Genomic DNA, 15,283 nt, shown 5'->3' on the forward strand with positions numbered 1-15,283 from the left:
ACCCCAAGCAGCCCTGCCAATCCTGGCTTCTTTGCGGTAAAGGGCTACAGAATACCCTGGCCTTGAAGGGGTTAAGGACCGCCTCACAGTCCAGCCTGAACCCTGAGCGAGCAATTGTGTGGCTGAACAAGGGCCGGACATGGGCAGGAAGTAGAGAGGCCACCACACTCGGTCTCCCCCCCATTGCATTATTCACCCCCACTCTGCTGCCTTCGGACAGCAGGGAACATGGAGGCACTGGCTCAGGGAAAACCTTGGCTAGACATCTCTGTAAATTCCCCCTCCTACCTCCCTGCTTCAGTGTCTCTTTGGCATATGGGACAACTGAGGCTGAGCAAGGCCAAAAAGCTGGTGTGTGACCATTGTGGATATGAGTTTGACGTAGGATGAAGCAATGCTAGCCTAGGGACCCCACATCCCCGACCATACAATGAAGTGACAGCATCAGGTACCAAGAAAAACCCAAAGTTCTTGATCCTAGGGAAGGAACATCCTAGGACAGAGGAGGATGCTCAGGACTTGAGGCCAGGGAGAAACTGCAAACTTGTCTCCATCTAGGACCCATGAGTGGTGGGGAGAAGAAATCACAGAATTTCACAGAAATCACAGAGGAGGTGAGGGAGTCAGAGCCTCAGAGGATCCTGGGACTGTGGGGATCATACTCTGGATCTCAGCCTTCTTTCCTTCTCAGGCCAGAGCTAGGCCCAATTGGTCCCTACCCCCATCAGGACCTTCAGACTGTTGGGCCTGAGTATCACAGCTTGTACATATACTGGGAGGAGGGGCGAGTGGGCCAAGGGCCAGGCAGAGCAGGCAGGGAAAGAGATTTCCTTTTGGAGAGGAACCGACAGGGCAAAAGGAGAGGGAGGCAGGTCTGGGCAGATTCAGGAAATGAGGTCAGATGTTAGTCAGTTGGCTGAGCCTGTGGCCCCCAGGTTTACATGTCTCGCAGAGCACTTACAGGGCAAAGGGCTGAGTGTGACCTGGTCTCATGCCCATGACCCTGGGAGTAGGTCTTGTCACCTCTACTGGGCATGAGGAAGCTTGGTGAGAGCCAAGGATGGGTCCCATAGCTCAGAGCCAATGAGGAAAGCTCATTCCATTGGATCCTATGGACCTGGCTCAGACGAGCCCAACTTTGGGGGTTAAGAGGGCAGATAGAACCATGGTCAAGCCCAGGAAGCCCAAAGATGCAGGAAAAGGCTCCAGAGGCTGGTACTATTCTCTCCTGGAAGCTCAGAGGAATAGACCCAATGACCCTGAAGACAGACAACTCAGCACTGATTTGTTCCTGATCACAAGCCATGTCAACTAGATCAGCATTGACCTCCGAATACTGTAGAACATTCTGGGACTAAGTTTAGGTTCAGGGGTAACAAACTCTGTGATTGATTAGTGATGTCTGTATAGGCAAATGGCGATTGATGAACTCTGTTTCCCAGCCATCCTTTAAGTAAACTTTCTGACTGAGTTCATCAGGGACCCCTAAGAAGGAGGATTTTGTCCTGAAGAGTCAAAGTCCTTATGTCTGAGTGCCTGTCTGTTGGTATTAGAGGTGCTCTCTGCAGGCAGGTAGAAGGGTCTCTGGGTTGCACCCACTATTGTACCTATTCCTGGCCTCTAAGATGCCATCTGCAGTCATGCAGGTCTGTGTCCAATTCTAAGGGTTAAAGAAGAGCAGGAACAAGCCCAGATTGGGAGGCAGGCAGTGTGACAGGCAGCAGTATATACACCGATGCCCCGGGAATGTCCAGCCTGGGGAAAGCTGAATTCAGTAGTAAAATGCCAAGCAGGAAATGGGCTGGGTTCCAGAACCTTCCTGTTCAGGGACACTCAGGCCAGCAGATGGCATGGGGAATGTGCTCTGGGCTGCAGAAAGAACTGGAGCCACCGGGGCCAGAGAAATAGCATGGAGGTAGGGCGTTTGCCTTTCATGTAGAAGGTTGGTGGTTCAAATCCTGGCATCCCATATAGTCCCCTGAGCCTGCCAGGAGTGATTTCTGAGCATAGAGCCAGGAGGAGTAACCCCTGAGCGCTGCTGGGTGTGACCCAAAAACAAAAAATAAAATAAAATAAAGAGAACTGGAGCCACCCCTAGGGGGGTTAAAAAGGAACCACATCTAGGCCCAGGCATTAAAAAAAACTGCTAGAAGCTGAAGGGGATCTATGTGTTCCAGAAACATCTAAGGAGAACAGGGAGTGGCAGGGGAGGGAGCAGAGGGGGCCAGGGGTCATGCTGAGCCAGCATCCAGGGCTGGCTCAGGAGAAATCACTGGCAAAAGATAGAGCCAGCAGGGACCTGAGAGCAGAACCCCAGGAGGAGGGGACCAGGGTGATAATACAGCGGGGAGGGTGAGGACCAGAGTGAGAGCACAGCAGGGAGGGCCCTTGCCTTGTACACAGCTGACTGGGAGTCTATCCCTGATATCCTGTATGGACCCCCAAGAATCTCCAGAAGTGATTCCTAAGTGCAGAGCTAGCCATCGGTACAGTTTGTTCCTACTGAACCTGGCTCAATCCAGGAATCTCTTACAGAGATACTAATTAGGAGGAATTAGGGGAGGTATGCCTCCCCCAAATTAGGGGAGGTATGCCCCCCAAATAAATAAAAAAAAGAACCTCAAGAGGAGGAATTGTGAGCCTTAGATACAAGGGGGCAGGGGCCAAGTGAGTTGCCCTTTCGAAGAGTCTTCAGTCCCACCCTAGCACAGCCCACGATCCATCCCCCAGAGCCTCATCCTGGCATCTGCTGTGCTAGTGGTTGCCAAGACCAGATAGAAATGTTGGGGCTTAGCAGGCAATTTAGGGATCCCTGGGGTAGGTTAGGGATCATGAGCTCCAACCTCTATCTGTCCTAGACTAAGGGTCAAGGTGGAAGGGAGAGCTGCCAGGCCACACAGGGAGTGAGCCCAAACCCCTCCATGGCTCAGGGACTCTCCTCCCACCCATTCCTGACTCCTGACCCTTGACACTCCCCCCCTCCAGCTGGCCAACAGTGTCTGTGCGAGGCTGGGCTGGGATGCGGTGTCCCTTCACCCTCTGCAGCATGGCCTCTGCAGCCAGGTCTGTGTGCTGGTAGGGGCAGGAGTGCTCCCCTCTCCAGAGCAGGGGCTCTCAGGAGCTGGCTGCGCTGATGGGGTAACCGGGGTTATGTGCACATTTATGAGTGCAAGTCTACATGGCCTATGTGGTACCTGGACCTTCAGGCTTCTCAACCCCTGCTCAAGGAGACCTGCAGAGCCCAGACAAAGATGCAGAAACAGGCCTGGACAGAGTTGGTGCTCCTTAGCCCTCCTCTGAGTACAGGGCACATTGCTGAGCAGAATCAACTCTTGCCAGGCCAAAACCCAGAGACAGGCAGCAGTGGCACTAGGACAAAGGGGTCACCAAACTCACTCTAGCACCAAGATCTGCAAACCAGACCAGCAGATTTCCTAAACCTTCCAGTGAAGCACAACAAAGGCCCCTCTGAGTAAATCTTGGTCTTGTCCCCCACAGACAGGCCAGGAGCCGAGCAGAGTCGGAACTCCATCAGGACTGCTGAGTTGTTCACCCAGAGATTCTGGAGGAAGCTCAGGGAAGGCAGGGCAGGGATACTGAACAGGACAGGGGCTGTTCAACTTGTGGGTGCTCATGGAAGCACTAGAATAGCTCAGACCCAGCCAAAGAGCTGTTCTTCACTGTCACCTTCAGCAGCCCCTTGCTTGACCTGAGGACTAATCTGCAATCCAGGCCTAGGAACAAGTACTGATCTGGGTATGTGTGGAGAATGTCAGCAGATAACTATGACACAGCCTCTATGAATGACCAGCTGGGAGTGTAAATCTCTCTCTCTCTCTCTCTCTCTCTCTCTCTCTCTCTCTCTCTCACACACACACACACACACACACACACACACACACACACACACACACACACACACACACACACACAGAGCAGAAAGCTCTAATAGGGGTCAAAGGTGCCTAAATCCAAATCCTGGCTCTGCCCCCTTGCCACTGTGTGGCATGAAACATTCTGTCCCTCTCAGAGTGGTGCCTGCAAACAGATTAGTAGCCCCACCCTTGCAGGATAAAAGATTTAATCTTATTTAGGGGTTTTGTTTAGGGGTGACAAAGCAATGCTCAGGGGCTTACTCCTACCTCTACACTCCTGGTTGTACTTGGGAGATCTCACAGGATGCCTGGAATTGAACTAGGTTAGTCATTTGCAAGGCAAGAGCCCTGTTGTATCATCTCTCTGGTTCCAGGCTGCAAAATTTAAATCCATTGGCACCCCAGAGAAGGGGCCCAGTTCTTTTTTGCACCCTCCACTGGGTACAAAAGGGCCAAGGGAAGCATCTAGGAGATTCCTGCCCATCCAGAAACTTTGACCTTGCTGGTGAGGCTAGTCAAAACATCTTAAAAACTTGGTGCCCCCAGGAGCCTTCTGGGTCCTTGGTTTAGTCAGTGCCATAGCTATTCTTGGGGGTTTCTTTCAGCCTGGGAAACCATGCTCCATGCAGGAGCCCCAGAAACAGGGCAATAAGATTTGATGGCTCCCAAGAGGTTACCCAGGCTTCAGAGGTTTCCTAAAGAGGGTCTGATGAGTTCTCCCTCAAATGCGCTCACCCCCATGTTCACACTCTCAATAAGGCCCCAGCTACCCCCAACTACTCAGCCCTGAGCCCATGTCAAAGACATGAGGCATCTCTGTTTACTTTTCCTGAAAACAAAACCCAGTGCAGCCACCACTCCACTATCTGAACTCCCAACAACTCCACTGAGGAGGCAGCAGCTACTTCCTGAGGTCCACTGAGACTTCACTTCCCCTGGAACTTTGGGAAAAGCTCCTTCCAGGCTGCCCTATGTGACCCTAGACAGCCTGACCACGTCAGTCTCCGTGGCATAAACATGCCCATAAACCTGGCACCTGGAAATAATCACATTTACTTGCATGTGATGGGCAGGAGTCAGAGTGGACATGAGCTAAGCTCAGGACTACATCCTCTTGGAGGCATTAGGGTAGAACCCACCTCCTGCCTTTTCCTACTTCCAGGCATGCCTGGGAGCCATGGCTTGTGGCCCCATCTCTTGCCAACCTCCATCTCCACAGTTCCTTTCGTTTCTTGTTCAGACAGTCATGCATCAGCTTTGCACTCGGCCAACCCACATTGCCCAGGGCCACCTTCCTATTTGAGATCCTTGAGATAAGGCTCTTTTTTTATGATGGGAGGGAATAAATATACTGGGGCCGGGAAAGGGGGCTTCTCATTTCTGGCTGACCCAGGGGTCTTCTGATTCTTCAAGCACATTCACCTCTCTACTCCAGGACCTCTGTACATGTGGATCCCTCTGCTTTTGGCTTTGTACAAGTGAGTTTCAGCCTTACCTGAGCACTCATATATACCTCACTCTGCTACCACCCCTGGTGATTCCCCAAGTGGCTCTGATCACTAGCTAAGGTTTTTTTCCCTCCCATTCTCTATGCCCTGTGCTTCCGAGAACAACTCTTGTCTGCCCTTGTGCCCAAGTCCTGGTGCCCTGGCCAGCAATGGCACTCTATTCCACTCAGCTCCATGCTTACTCAGGCCCTTCTAAGAGCTCTACCTCCCAATTGGTTTCACTTCCATCTGCTTTACTCCTTCATTCTGGAGTTCCCTCCTCCCCTGAGGAAGAAAGCAAGAACCAAGACTTGCAGCAGTTCCTTCCTAGGCAAGGGAGGAAACGAGCTAGCAGGCCTGGGCCCAGAGAGGCTGGGCCAGGGGTCACGGCTGCCGCCTTCCCTGAGTTGGGCCCTGCTTCCTGACAGCGTTTCTGTCCTCCCCCATGCCTTTGTTCACCGCCTTCCCACTCTTCCTCCCGCTGGAATAGAGGCCCTGTCCACATCCTACTTCAGAGCCACCTTCACCTCCCCCCTCAGGACTGAGGATTCCAGTACTGGGTCTTGCCCAGCCCCCTTCAGGCCTGCTCTAGGCTCTGATCCACCATAACCCAAAACCCCTACTTCCTCCTGGGCCAGTCCAGGCGCCAGAGTTTCTGAGGAAATGCTACTTTAGTATAGAGGCCCCCAAGTCCAGCCTCCCCTTGGGCCAGGCAGGGGAAGGCCTAGAGGAATCTTCCCGCCCCACACCCGCACGGTCCTGTCCTCCAGGAAAGACGCCTGATGCCCAGAGCCACCCACCCTCCTGCTTCCTCCAGCACATTCCAGAAGCCAGAGGTCAGTGCCCGGGTCCCAGCCTTGGTGAGCAGATGGGGTCTAGGCTGAGAGGGTATGGCCATAGGGCAGAGGGTAGTAGCCCTCATTCTGAAACCCATCTCTGAATGCCCCCAGCTCTTGGTCCCAGAAATGTCACCTCTCAAGGGCACACACCCCAGCAATCACATGGTTCACCTTGCTTTCAAAATCCTGACTTGGCCTAATGGTCTTCTGTTGCCACCTTGAAATTCTCCACAACTTGAACCAAGCTCCTTGAATTTTCATCATGCACCAGAGTCAGTGCTATAAACCCAACCTCTGCCCTGATTGAACACTCCTGTTCTTGGGGTGGCTCCTAAATTAGACTCCTCTGTGTGTTCTGGGAGGGGGTTGACCCTCTGTGCTAAAATCAGAGAGATTAACATAGCAGTAGGGCTTTTGCCTTGCATGCGACGGACCCGGGAGGAGCCCAGTTCAATTCCAGGCGTCCCATATGGTCCTCCCAACTTGCCAGGGGTGATTTCTGAGTGCGGAGTCAGGAGTGGCCCCTGAGCACCACCAGGTGTGGTCCAAAAACCAATCAATCAATCAATAAATTTAAAAAATCCTGGGATTCCTTTCTTCAGAGCCTTCTAGAGATATCCAAGGCACTGGCCAAGGAGGTTGGGTCATGGGAGGAAGATGTTTGCTCCAAGAAACTACAGTCCTAATTTTAACAACTGCAAGGACACACAGAGGCAGAGAAAAGAAGAGACACTTCAGGGCCAAAAGACTGGGGCTGTCCTGCTCTGCAGGGAGCAGTGAACATTCTTGAGGTTTCAGAAACATCCCTCAGATCCTGGTGTGTCACCTCATGGGAAAGTTACCCACCTCAAGAGATCCTAGCAGGGCTGAATGGGGTGACACAAAGGACGTTTGTTAGGCAAACAGTAAAAGTTCAGAAATGTTGGCCATAGAGATGTATAGGAGTTAAGATGCTTATCTTGCCTGCTGCCAACCCTGTATATGGACTCCTGAGCACACAGCAGGCAGGACCAACCCCTGAGCACCATCAGATGAGACTCAGCCTCTTCCAAGCTAAACGAATAAGCAAATCCAGATTGCTGTTGAGGTCATCTTCCTGTGCACTATCCTCATCCGCAACTTGTGCCGATGTGAATGTAGCCTCTGCAGTGACCCCCTACCAGCCCTAACAGAGTGACCTCTTTCCCCAGAGTTCTGCCTCCCAGAAGATGCAGCTGTTCCCCATGCTGCTCATCACAGGGGGCATCTGCCTGGGACTGCTGGCTGTAGCTACAGCAGGGGGTCACCCCTCCAAACTGGACACCCCTAGCCTGAAGCCCTCCCACCGGCGCCAGAAGCGAGACTGGATTTGGAACCAGATGCACATCGATGAGGAAAAGAACAGTTCGCTGCCACATTACGTGGGCAAGGTGAGACTCAGGTTGGGTGGGGAAGAAGGAGGGTGATGAGAGCAAAAGCATGATGGCAGGAAAATATGGGAAGGGCAGAGGGAAACTCCAGTGCTGACACAGGAGGAAGTGGAAGTGTCCATGACATGGAAGGGGCAGCAGGGGTATGAGAGGGAAGGACAAGGCTAAGGGCTACAGGAAAGGGGCTACTGGTGGTGATGCTGGGGTACCAGTAGGGGCAGGCTCTTCTGGTGGTTGGGATGATGATAAAGGAAGGCTGGGGGGATTGTAGTGGCACTGATGGTGAAAGGGAAGGTGGTGGTAGAGGTGATGGTCGTGGTGGTGGTGATAGTGTTGAAAATGATGATGAAGAAGATAGTGATAATGGAGGTGGATGGTTATGGTGGTGGTGATCATGTTGTCAATGATGTATAGAGGAAGGCTGAGGTGGTTGTATTGGGGAATACAAAGATGACAGACATAAACATGATGGGGGATATTTTGGTGGGGACTCTGGTTCATTTTCTCCCAGATTTTAGGCTGTTGAGTAAATGCCATCTGATGCTTCATTCTTAGGAGAGTCATGCTGGTTACATGGTGTATCATGCAGACCCAAGTTTGCCAGCTTTGTCTGGCCATTGAACCTCCTCAAGGCCTTTTCTCTCACCTCATTCCTTGAGGTTCTCTGCCACCCCATAAAGCTTCCCAGATTTAGGGCACTTGTATAAATGTGCCTACCCCAAGCCTGCCTTCCAGGGCAGTGCTAAAGCACTATCTCTCACTTTTTTGTTTGTTTTTTGTTGTTGTTGTTGTTGTTGTTGTTTTGGGGTCATACCCAGTGGTGTTCAGGAGTTACTCCTGGCTCTGCACTCAGAAATTGCTCCTGGCAGGCTTGGGGAACCATAGGGGATGCCAGGAATTGAGCCAGTGTTCGTCCTGTGTTGGCTGCATGCAGGGCAAATGCCCTACCATTGTACTATCACTCCGGCCCCACTTTTTTTTTTTTTGTGGTTTTTGGGTCACACCCGGCAGTGCTCAGGGGTTACTCCTGGCTCCATGCTCAGAAATTGCTCCTGGCAGGCACGGGGGACCATATGGGACGCTGGGATTCGAACCGATGACCTCTTGCATGAAAGGCAAACGCCTTACCTCCATGCTATCTCTCCAGCCCCCCCACTTTTTTTTAACTCATCCTAGGACCCAAGTGTGTTGGCTCTGTGGCTACAAGTTACTTGCCATGTGAGCTTGAGGTTCTGAGTTTGATCCCTGGTCCTCCCCATATATGCTGAGTACAGTCCCAGAAACTCTGCCTAGATTTAAAACTATTCTAAATGACCACTGTCTGCGAAGTCGAAATAATGCTGATATCAAAAACACAGTCTAGGGCCAGAGAGATAGTATAGCGGGTAGGGCACTTTCCATAGCTGCCCAGAGTTTGATCCCCAACATCCCAGATGGTCTGCCAAGCACTGTCAGGTGTAATGCCAGGAACTTCAACAGATGTAGAACAAAAAAAAAAAAACAAAAACAAAAACAAAAAAAAACAAACAAAAAAAAGAAAATAAAACAAAAACCCTGGAGTCGAAAGGAGGAATTTCAAACACAACCTCAAATAGGAGCATTAGGTATTTTGAGAGTCTTCATAGAGAGAGAAGATTTTTTTCCAAGCACTTTAAAATCTTACAGTCTAGGGGCCGGAGTGATAGTGCAGCAGTAGGGCATTTGTCTTGCACACAGCTGACCCAGGATGGACCTCAGTTTGATCCTTGGTGTTCCATATAATCCCCCAAGCCAGGAGCAATTTCTGAGCACATAGCCAGGAGTAATCCCTGAGTGTCACCGGGTGTGTCCCCCAAAAATAAAAACCCCAAAAACTTAAGATCTAAAAACATGGTCATCAACAAGAAAGAATAGAGCAATATGCTTTTGGGTTGTTTGGCATCAAGCAGAAGGCATGAAAAGTGCTGGGGGGTAACAGTGGTCAAAGATAGGCATGGTCCCCACTTTCATGGTGCTTGTGATCTAGAATAAAGACCAGTGGAACCAGCCCAAGAGTTTTATAAATAAAGTTTTATTGGAACAGAATCATGTTCATCATGACTCTGGTCAGAATTTCCAATGTTCGTGGTAGCCTTTCTAGCTCCACAGCAGAGCAAGACCACACAACCTGTGATGTCGAACATATATCCTCTCTGGCCCTTTACAGAGTTTGCCCACCCTGGTCAGCATAATCAAAGAATCATTGGACAATGATACTGAGGCAGCCTCATGATATAATAGATTTATTATTTTTTTAGTTCGGGGGTCACACCCAGTGGTTCTCAGGGGTTACTCCTGGCTCCATGCTCAGAAATCACTCCTGGCAGGCACGGGGACCATATGGGATGCCATGATTCAAATCACTGTTCATCCTGGATCATCTGCATGCAAGACAAACACCCTACCACTGTGCTATCTCTCAGGCCCCATAACAGAATTTCTTAACAGGGACCCATACCTCGCCCCACTCTGTGGGCCACCAGAGTATTACAATGGGACCAGTGGTGAAAATTGCATCAGTGGGGGTTAGGAGGTCATGGCATAAAACTAGGGGGCAACCAGGCCAGGGGAAAGGAAGTGGAAAGGAGTCCGTGGTCAGGCAAAGGTTGGGAAAAAGTGGAGTGTAGGAGCAGTTAGGGAGGGCAAGGAATTACCCAGAAATGTCAACACACTGAGGAGCCCCCATTTGTTGCCCCACCCAGCAGCCAGATCAGCTTCTCTGCTTCTCCTAAGGGCTGGGAACTGTCACTGTCCCATAGAGGTGACGTAAGGAAGAATAGGACAGAGTCCAGAAGCAGGGGCCGCTGGAAAGGTCAGCGAGCCTGAGTTCCAGCAAGCTCCAAGGTGAGCGCTGAGTCAGACGGAAGCTCAACCCCAGCAGTGCCTCAGCCTCTGGAGAAAGATTATGATGCCCAAGGAAGTCTGTGGTGAATCAAAGAGACTCAGTAGAACAGGCCAGGGGTCCCCCCATAACCCTGACAGAACAGCCTCCAGAAGGTTCCTCCAGCAGGAAATATATCAGGCCCCAGCTGTCAATCAGCTGGAGCACAGTGGTCCCCACTGTGGGAAGCAGCCAGGGTAACTGGAAGAGGCAAGCACAGCCCCCTTCCCCTTTATCTCCAGGATCCTGAAGACACCCTAGAAGGAAGGAAGGAAGGAAGGAAGTTTCCGTTTATCACAGCCTAAGCCCAGTGCCTCTGTTTATAGATCGGGATGGACATGGGGAGGGGCATTTGAGAGACTTCTGAACCCACAGCATGGAAAAGAGAGTCCCCAAAACCAATAACCTAGGTCTGTTATGAGTATGAAGGATCATGTATTTTGGGGAGAGGCAATTCTATATAACAGCCATCAGTCCCTAGAAAGCAGCCTGGGGTCATCTAGAACAGTGAAGGTGGCATCCAGCCAGGTGCAAAGAAGGTCAATGGCTAGATCAGGTGTACATAGGAGTCTTGGGGACCCCAGGATAGAGAAGGAATGTTAGGAGAAATCCAAGATGACAAGTGGGGCATGACAGAATGTCCTGCTAAGCACAAGGGGGAAGGGGCCGACATGAGTGGGGGAAGGGGACAGGCTTTGGGGAGTTGTACCTCTTCTCACTCTTTCTAAAAGAGAAAAAGTTTCCATCAAAGATGGATGCAGGATGCAGAGGCCCAGAGAAACTTGTATGGGGGTGAGTCTCCTGAGCCGATGCCAATAAAAGATGCTGACTCACATCCTCCTCACTGCCCCCTTCCCAGCCACACACGCACCCAACAGACTCCAACCCTTGAGTTGTACCCCTCACAGATCCTGAGTCTCCTGTCCCCTCAGAAAAGTGAGGAACAGCACCCTTGCCTCACCCCCTTCCTGCTCCCTGCAGCTGTTCTGTGTCCAGCTTCCCCAATACCCCCTCAAAATCCTGCTCCTCTTCCAGCTGCCATGCCTCCCTCCCCATTCACCAAAGTAGGGGCTCCTCCTGGCTCTCTACTTTTTCTGCTTCACCTTCTCTAAACTCTGTCCTTCACCTCTGTCCTCACCACAACCCAACCTTCTCTCTTCCTCTCACCTTTCTCCCCTCTGTCCTTGTCTCTTCTCTTCTCACTCACCTTTGCCCCAATTCTCTCCATACTGCCTAATGCATCTTCACCAAGCCCCAGCATTTAAGGCTCTTGCTCCACTGTGGCCCTTCCTCAGTCTCTGAGGCTCTGAACCCTGACAGGAACTGCAGTACGCCATCTGCCCCTCACATCCGTAGGCCTCTCTGGTTTAGATATGTTTTCATTAAGCTTCTGTCTGATTATCCTAATCCTCTTGGAAAATGTCATTCTACATGAACAAAAGACAATTGTTATGTTCCTCACAATCTCCACATACAATACAATACAGTACAGCACAATACCATGCAATTCATACAACAGCATATAACACAATCTGCAGTCTCTCAGAGGCTATAAATGAAAAACTCCCTCTTTCCCCTCAGCCTCTAAGAACACAGAGAGCTAGACCAAGTGAGATCTGGCATTTGCAAGACTATCAAACAAATGAAATCCCCACATCTTCTCCTTGGGTTCTAGGAATTGTGTGAAATTATAGGAATTGGGGGGATGGTCCAGTAGTCAGAGACTCTTGCTTTGCATGCACGGGGACCTGTGTTCGAACCCTGCCCTATATGGCAATCTGAGCACTATAGGTACAAATTGGTCTGTGCCCAGGGCCCTAGCATCTCATACTAAACTGGGGGTTAGCCTAGTATCTTCAAAAGTGACCCCCAAATCCCCAGAGCATTGCTTCAGAGGCCAAAAAATTAAAACCACACCAACAAGCCTGTAGCCTATAGTCAGTCTTTTGATAGTTTGCTATATGGGTGGAGACACCCTGTTTCTCTCAGGCCAATAGAATTTTGTTTCTAGTTTCCCCAATGTTTGCTGTGCCTATGCAAAATTAAAAAAAAAGCCACATTTGCCCCTCTCCCCATTTTTTTCATTTTTAATTTTATTTATATTCTAGATAGGGGCTCTTGCCTTTTTCATAGAACCATAGAACTTGAGTCATTTCAATCTGTCTCATATTTCTATGTCTTCCTACAAATTGAGAAAAGAAAAAGAAAGTAGATTGGGCCAAGGGGCCAAGTGGTCTCAGGAGCATTGAATGGGGAAGTAAAAAAAGAGGTCAGATCTAAATACCCATCTCAAAGTCAATGACAATAGAATCAAGACACTCAAACTACAACAAGCTAAACACAAAATAGACCGTTACATTGATAGTCCTGGGAGCAAGCGGTGGAGGTATGGAATGCATGTGGGGAACTAGGATGGAGGGAAGTCAACACTGGTGGTGGGAATGGCCTTAATTCACTGTCACTATATGCCTGAAATACAACTGTGAAAGACTTGTAATTCACAATGGTCTCAATAAAAAAAATTAAAACCACAGGCCATACTTAGAGTAGCAGGCCAGCACTTGACACACCTGCAGAGGCACACGGGCATGTGCACACATGATCTATGCGTCTGTACACATGTTTACACACAGCTCATAGGGCCTCTTCTCTCCTAGATCAAGTCAAGCATGAACCGCAAGAATGCTAAGTATCTGCTCAGGGGTGAGGCTGCTGACAAGGTCTTCAAGGTGGACGAGAACACGGGCGATGTGTTTGCCTTCGAAAGGCTGGACAGGGAGAAGGTGTCCGAGTACCACCTCGTTGCCCTGGTGGTGGACAAGGACACCAACAAGAACCTGGAGGCACCATCTAGCTTCACCATCAAAGTCCATGACATAAATGACAACTGGCCTGTGTTCTCACGCCAAGTATACAACGCCTCTGTGCCTGAGATGTCAGCTGTGGGTATGTGCCAGCCCACACCATACACACAGCTTCAGACTCAGTCTGCAGGGACCCCAAAACCCCCAACCAAAAGTTCACTGCCAGGGTCAGGACTGAGGAGTGAAGTAAGGACCCATAAGGCCCTCCTTCCTGTCACTTTATATGATGTGGGAAAAATTCTGGTCCCTAATCTTCCACTCTGATAGACTAAACTTAACCCTGACCCCGGAATGAGACAGATCCCACCCTGGACCAAGCCTGACCCTCTCACACCAACTCTAACCCCAATCCTGACCCTTCTCACACTAACAGTGGTCCCTCTTATGCAGACCCTGATCCCTCACACTGACCCTGACCCCTCTCACACTGATCCTAAACCCTCACACTGACCTTGTACTGCAGAGACCCAAGACTATTTTCTTCTGAAGAAACCTTTCTGGCTTGGGCTCTCAGAATGAAAGAGAGATCAGGGCCATAAAAGTTCTGTCTTGGATCAGTGCAGGAGGAGGGACAGCCCTCACCCCAAAGAGTGTCATTAGCCAGATCTCAGGCCTCCTTCCTCTATTCTCTCCCAGTATCCAGAAGATGCCAGAATCAAGTTTCTTCCCCAATCTCTCTATCCAGGCTTCCTGGAACCAGAGCTCCCTATGAGAATGAGATGCCTTGAGCCCATAGAAACAGCTGAACCCCACCTGCCATTGAGAAGCAGCAGCCTCTGACTTCTCTGTGTCCTTCTCCTGTGTCCCCCACCCCCGCATAGAACCCCCAGAGCCAGGCTTCATCCCCACACAGGCTCCTCAGAAAGGGCTCAGCCTGCCCCCCCCCACCTGCCCTCATGTGGGCTCACATGGCAGCACCCTGGCTTCTCCACAGGGACCACAGTCATCCAATTGACAGCGGTGGATGCCGACGACCCCACGGTGGGAGACCATGCCTCTGTCTTGTACCAGATCCTCAGCGGGGAGGAGAATTTTAGCATCGACAACAATGGTATGTAACACCCCCGTGGCCATGTGGGCTGGAGGGAAGAGAACCTTTCTGATGTCAGGGCAGGCTTGTCTGACAGGTGTCACTCACCCTGAACCACAGTGTCCATCTGCAGATGGCAGAGGAAGTAGACAGGGCCTGATGCAATAGCACCAGGTCCCAGTGGTAAAAGAAGGAATGCAGGCAGTATGTTAGGGTGGACAGGGAGGGTGCCTGGGCCCTGCTCTGCTCCTGCACCTACTGGAAACTCTGGACAAGGGAGCCAGCCTCAGACTAGGACTAAGGAAGTGGAGGGTCAGCAGGCAGCAGACCCAGTTTGATTCCTAATATCCTTTGAGCATTGCTGGGAATGACTCCCCAGCACAGAGTTGAAAGTAGCCCTCATGCACCTTGAATAAGTTGTGATATCTGAGTCAAGCAGGTCTTGAGAGACCAGGCCCATGGGAAGGATCCACTGAGACAAAAAACTGCACTGGTGGGGGGGGTGGAGCCAAAGCAATAGCACAGTGGTAGGGCATTTGCCTTGCATGCAGCTGACAACAAGGGTGTCGATACTCAGGTTCAATCTCTGGCATCCCATCTGGTCTCCCTAGTTTGCCAGAAGTAATTTCTGAGTGTAGAGCCAGGAGTAACCTCTAAGTGCCATGAAGTGTGGCCCAAAATTAATTAAAGTATTTAATTAAATATTCAAATTAAGGGACTGGAGAGATAGCACAGCAGCGTTTGCCTTGCAAGCAACTGACCCAGAATCTAAGGTGGTTGGTTCGAATCCCGGCGTCCCATATGGTCCCCCATGCCTGCCAGGAGCTATTTCTGAGCAGATAGCCAAGAGTAATCCCTGAGCACTGCCGGGTATGGCCCA

The 15,283-nt window shown here is 50.7% G+C and overlaps 1 protein-coding gene and 1 long non-coding RNA gene across 2 annotated transcripts in view; one reads left to right on the top strand and one right to left on the bottom strand.

Annotated features, from left to right (window-relative positions):
• The window catches only part of LOC126027485 (uncharacterized), a 64,696-nt gene that overhangs the window by 18,956 nt on the left and 30,457 nt on the right, over positions 1 to 15,283 (bottom strand). The gene's annotated exons all lie outside the window — the stretch shown is intronic.
• CDH5 (cadherin 5) overlaps positions 1 to 15,283 on the top strand; it is a 31,068-nt gene that overhangs the window by 1,423 nt on the left and 14,362 nt on the right. The window contains exons 2-4 of the mRNA XM_049786355.1: positions 7,392 to 7,610; positions 13,167 to 13,455; positions 14,317 to 14,424. Of these exons, the coding sequence (XP_049642312.1) occupies positions 7,410 to 7,610; positions 13,167 to 13,455; positions 14,317 to 14,424 (598 nt within the window). The 5' untranslated portion in view covers positions 7,392 to 7,409. The remainder of the gene's footprint in view (positions 1 to 7,391; positions 7,611 to 13,166; positions 13,456 to 14,316; positions 14,425 to 15,283) is intronic.

Source organism: Suncus etruscus, chromosome 14 (assembly GCF_024139225.1).
Source record: "Suncus etruscus isolate mSunEtr1 chromosome 14, mSunEtr1.pri.cur, whole genome shotgun sequence".
NCBI lineage: Eukaryota > Metazoa > Chordata > Mammalia > Eulipotyphla > Soricidae > Suncus > Suncus etruscus.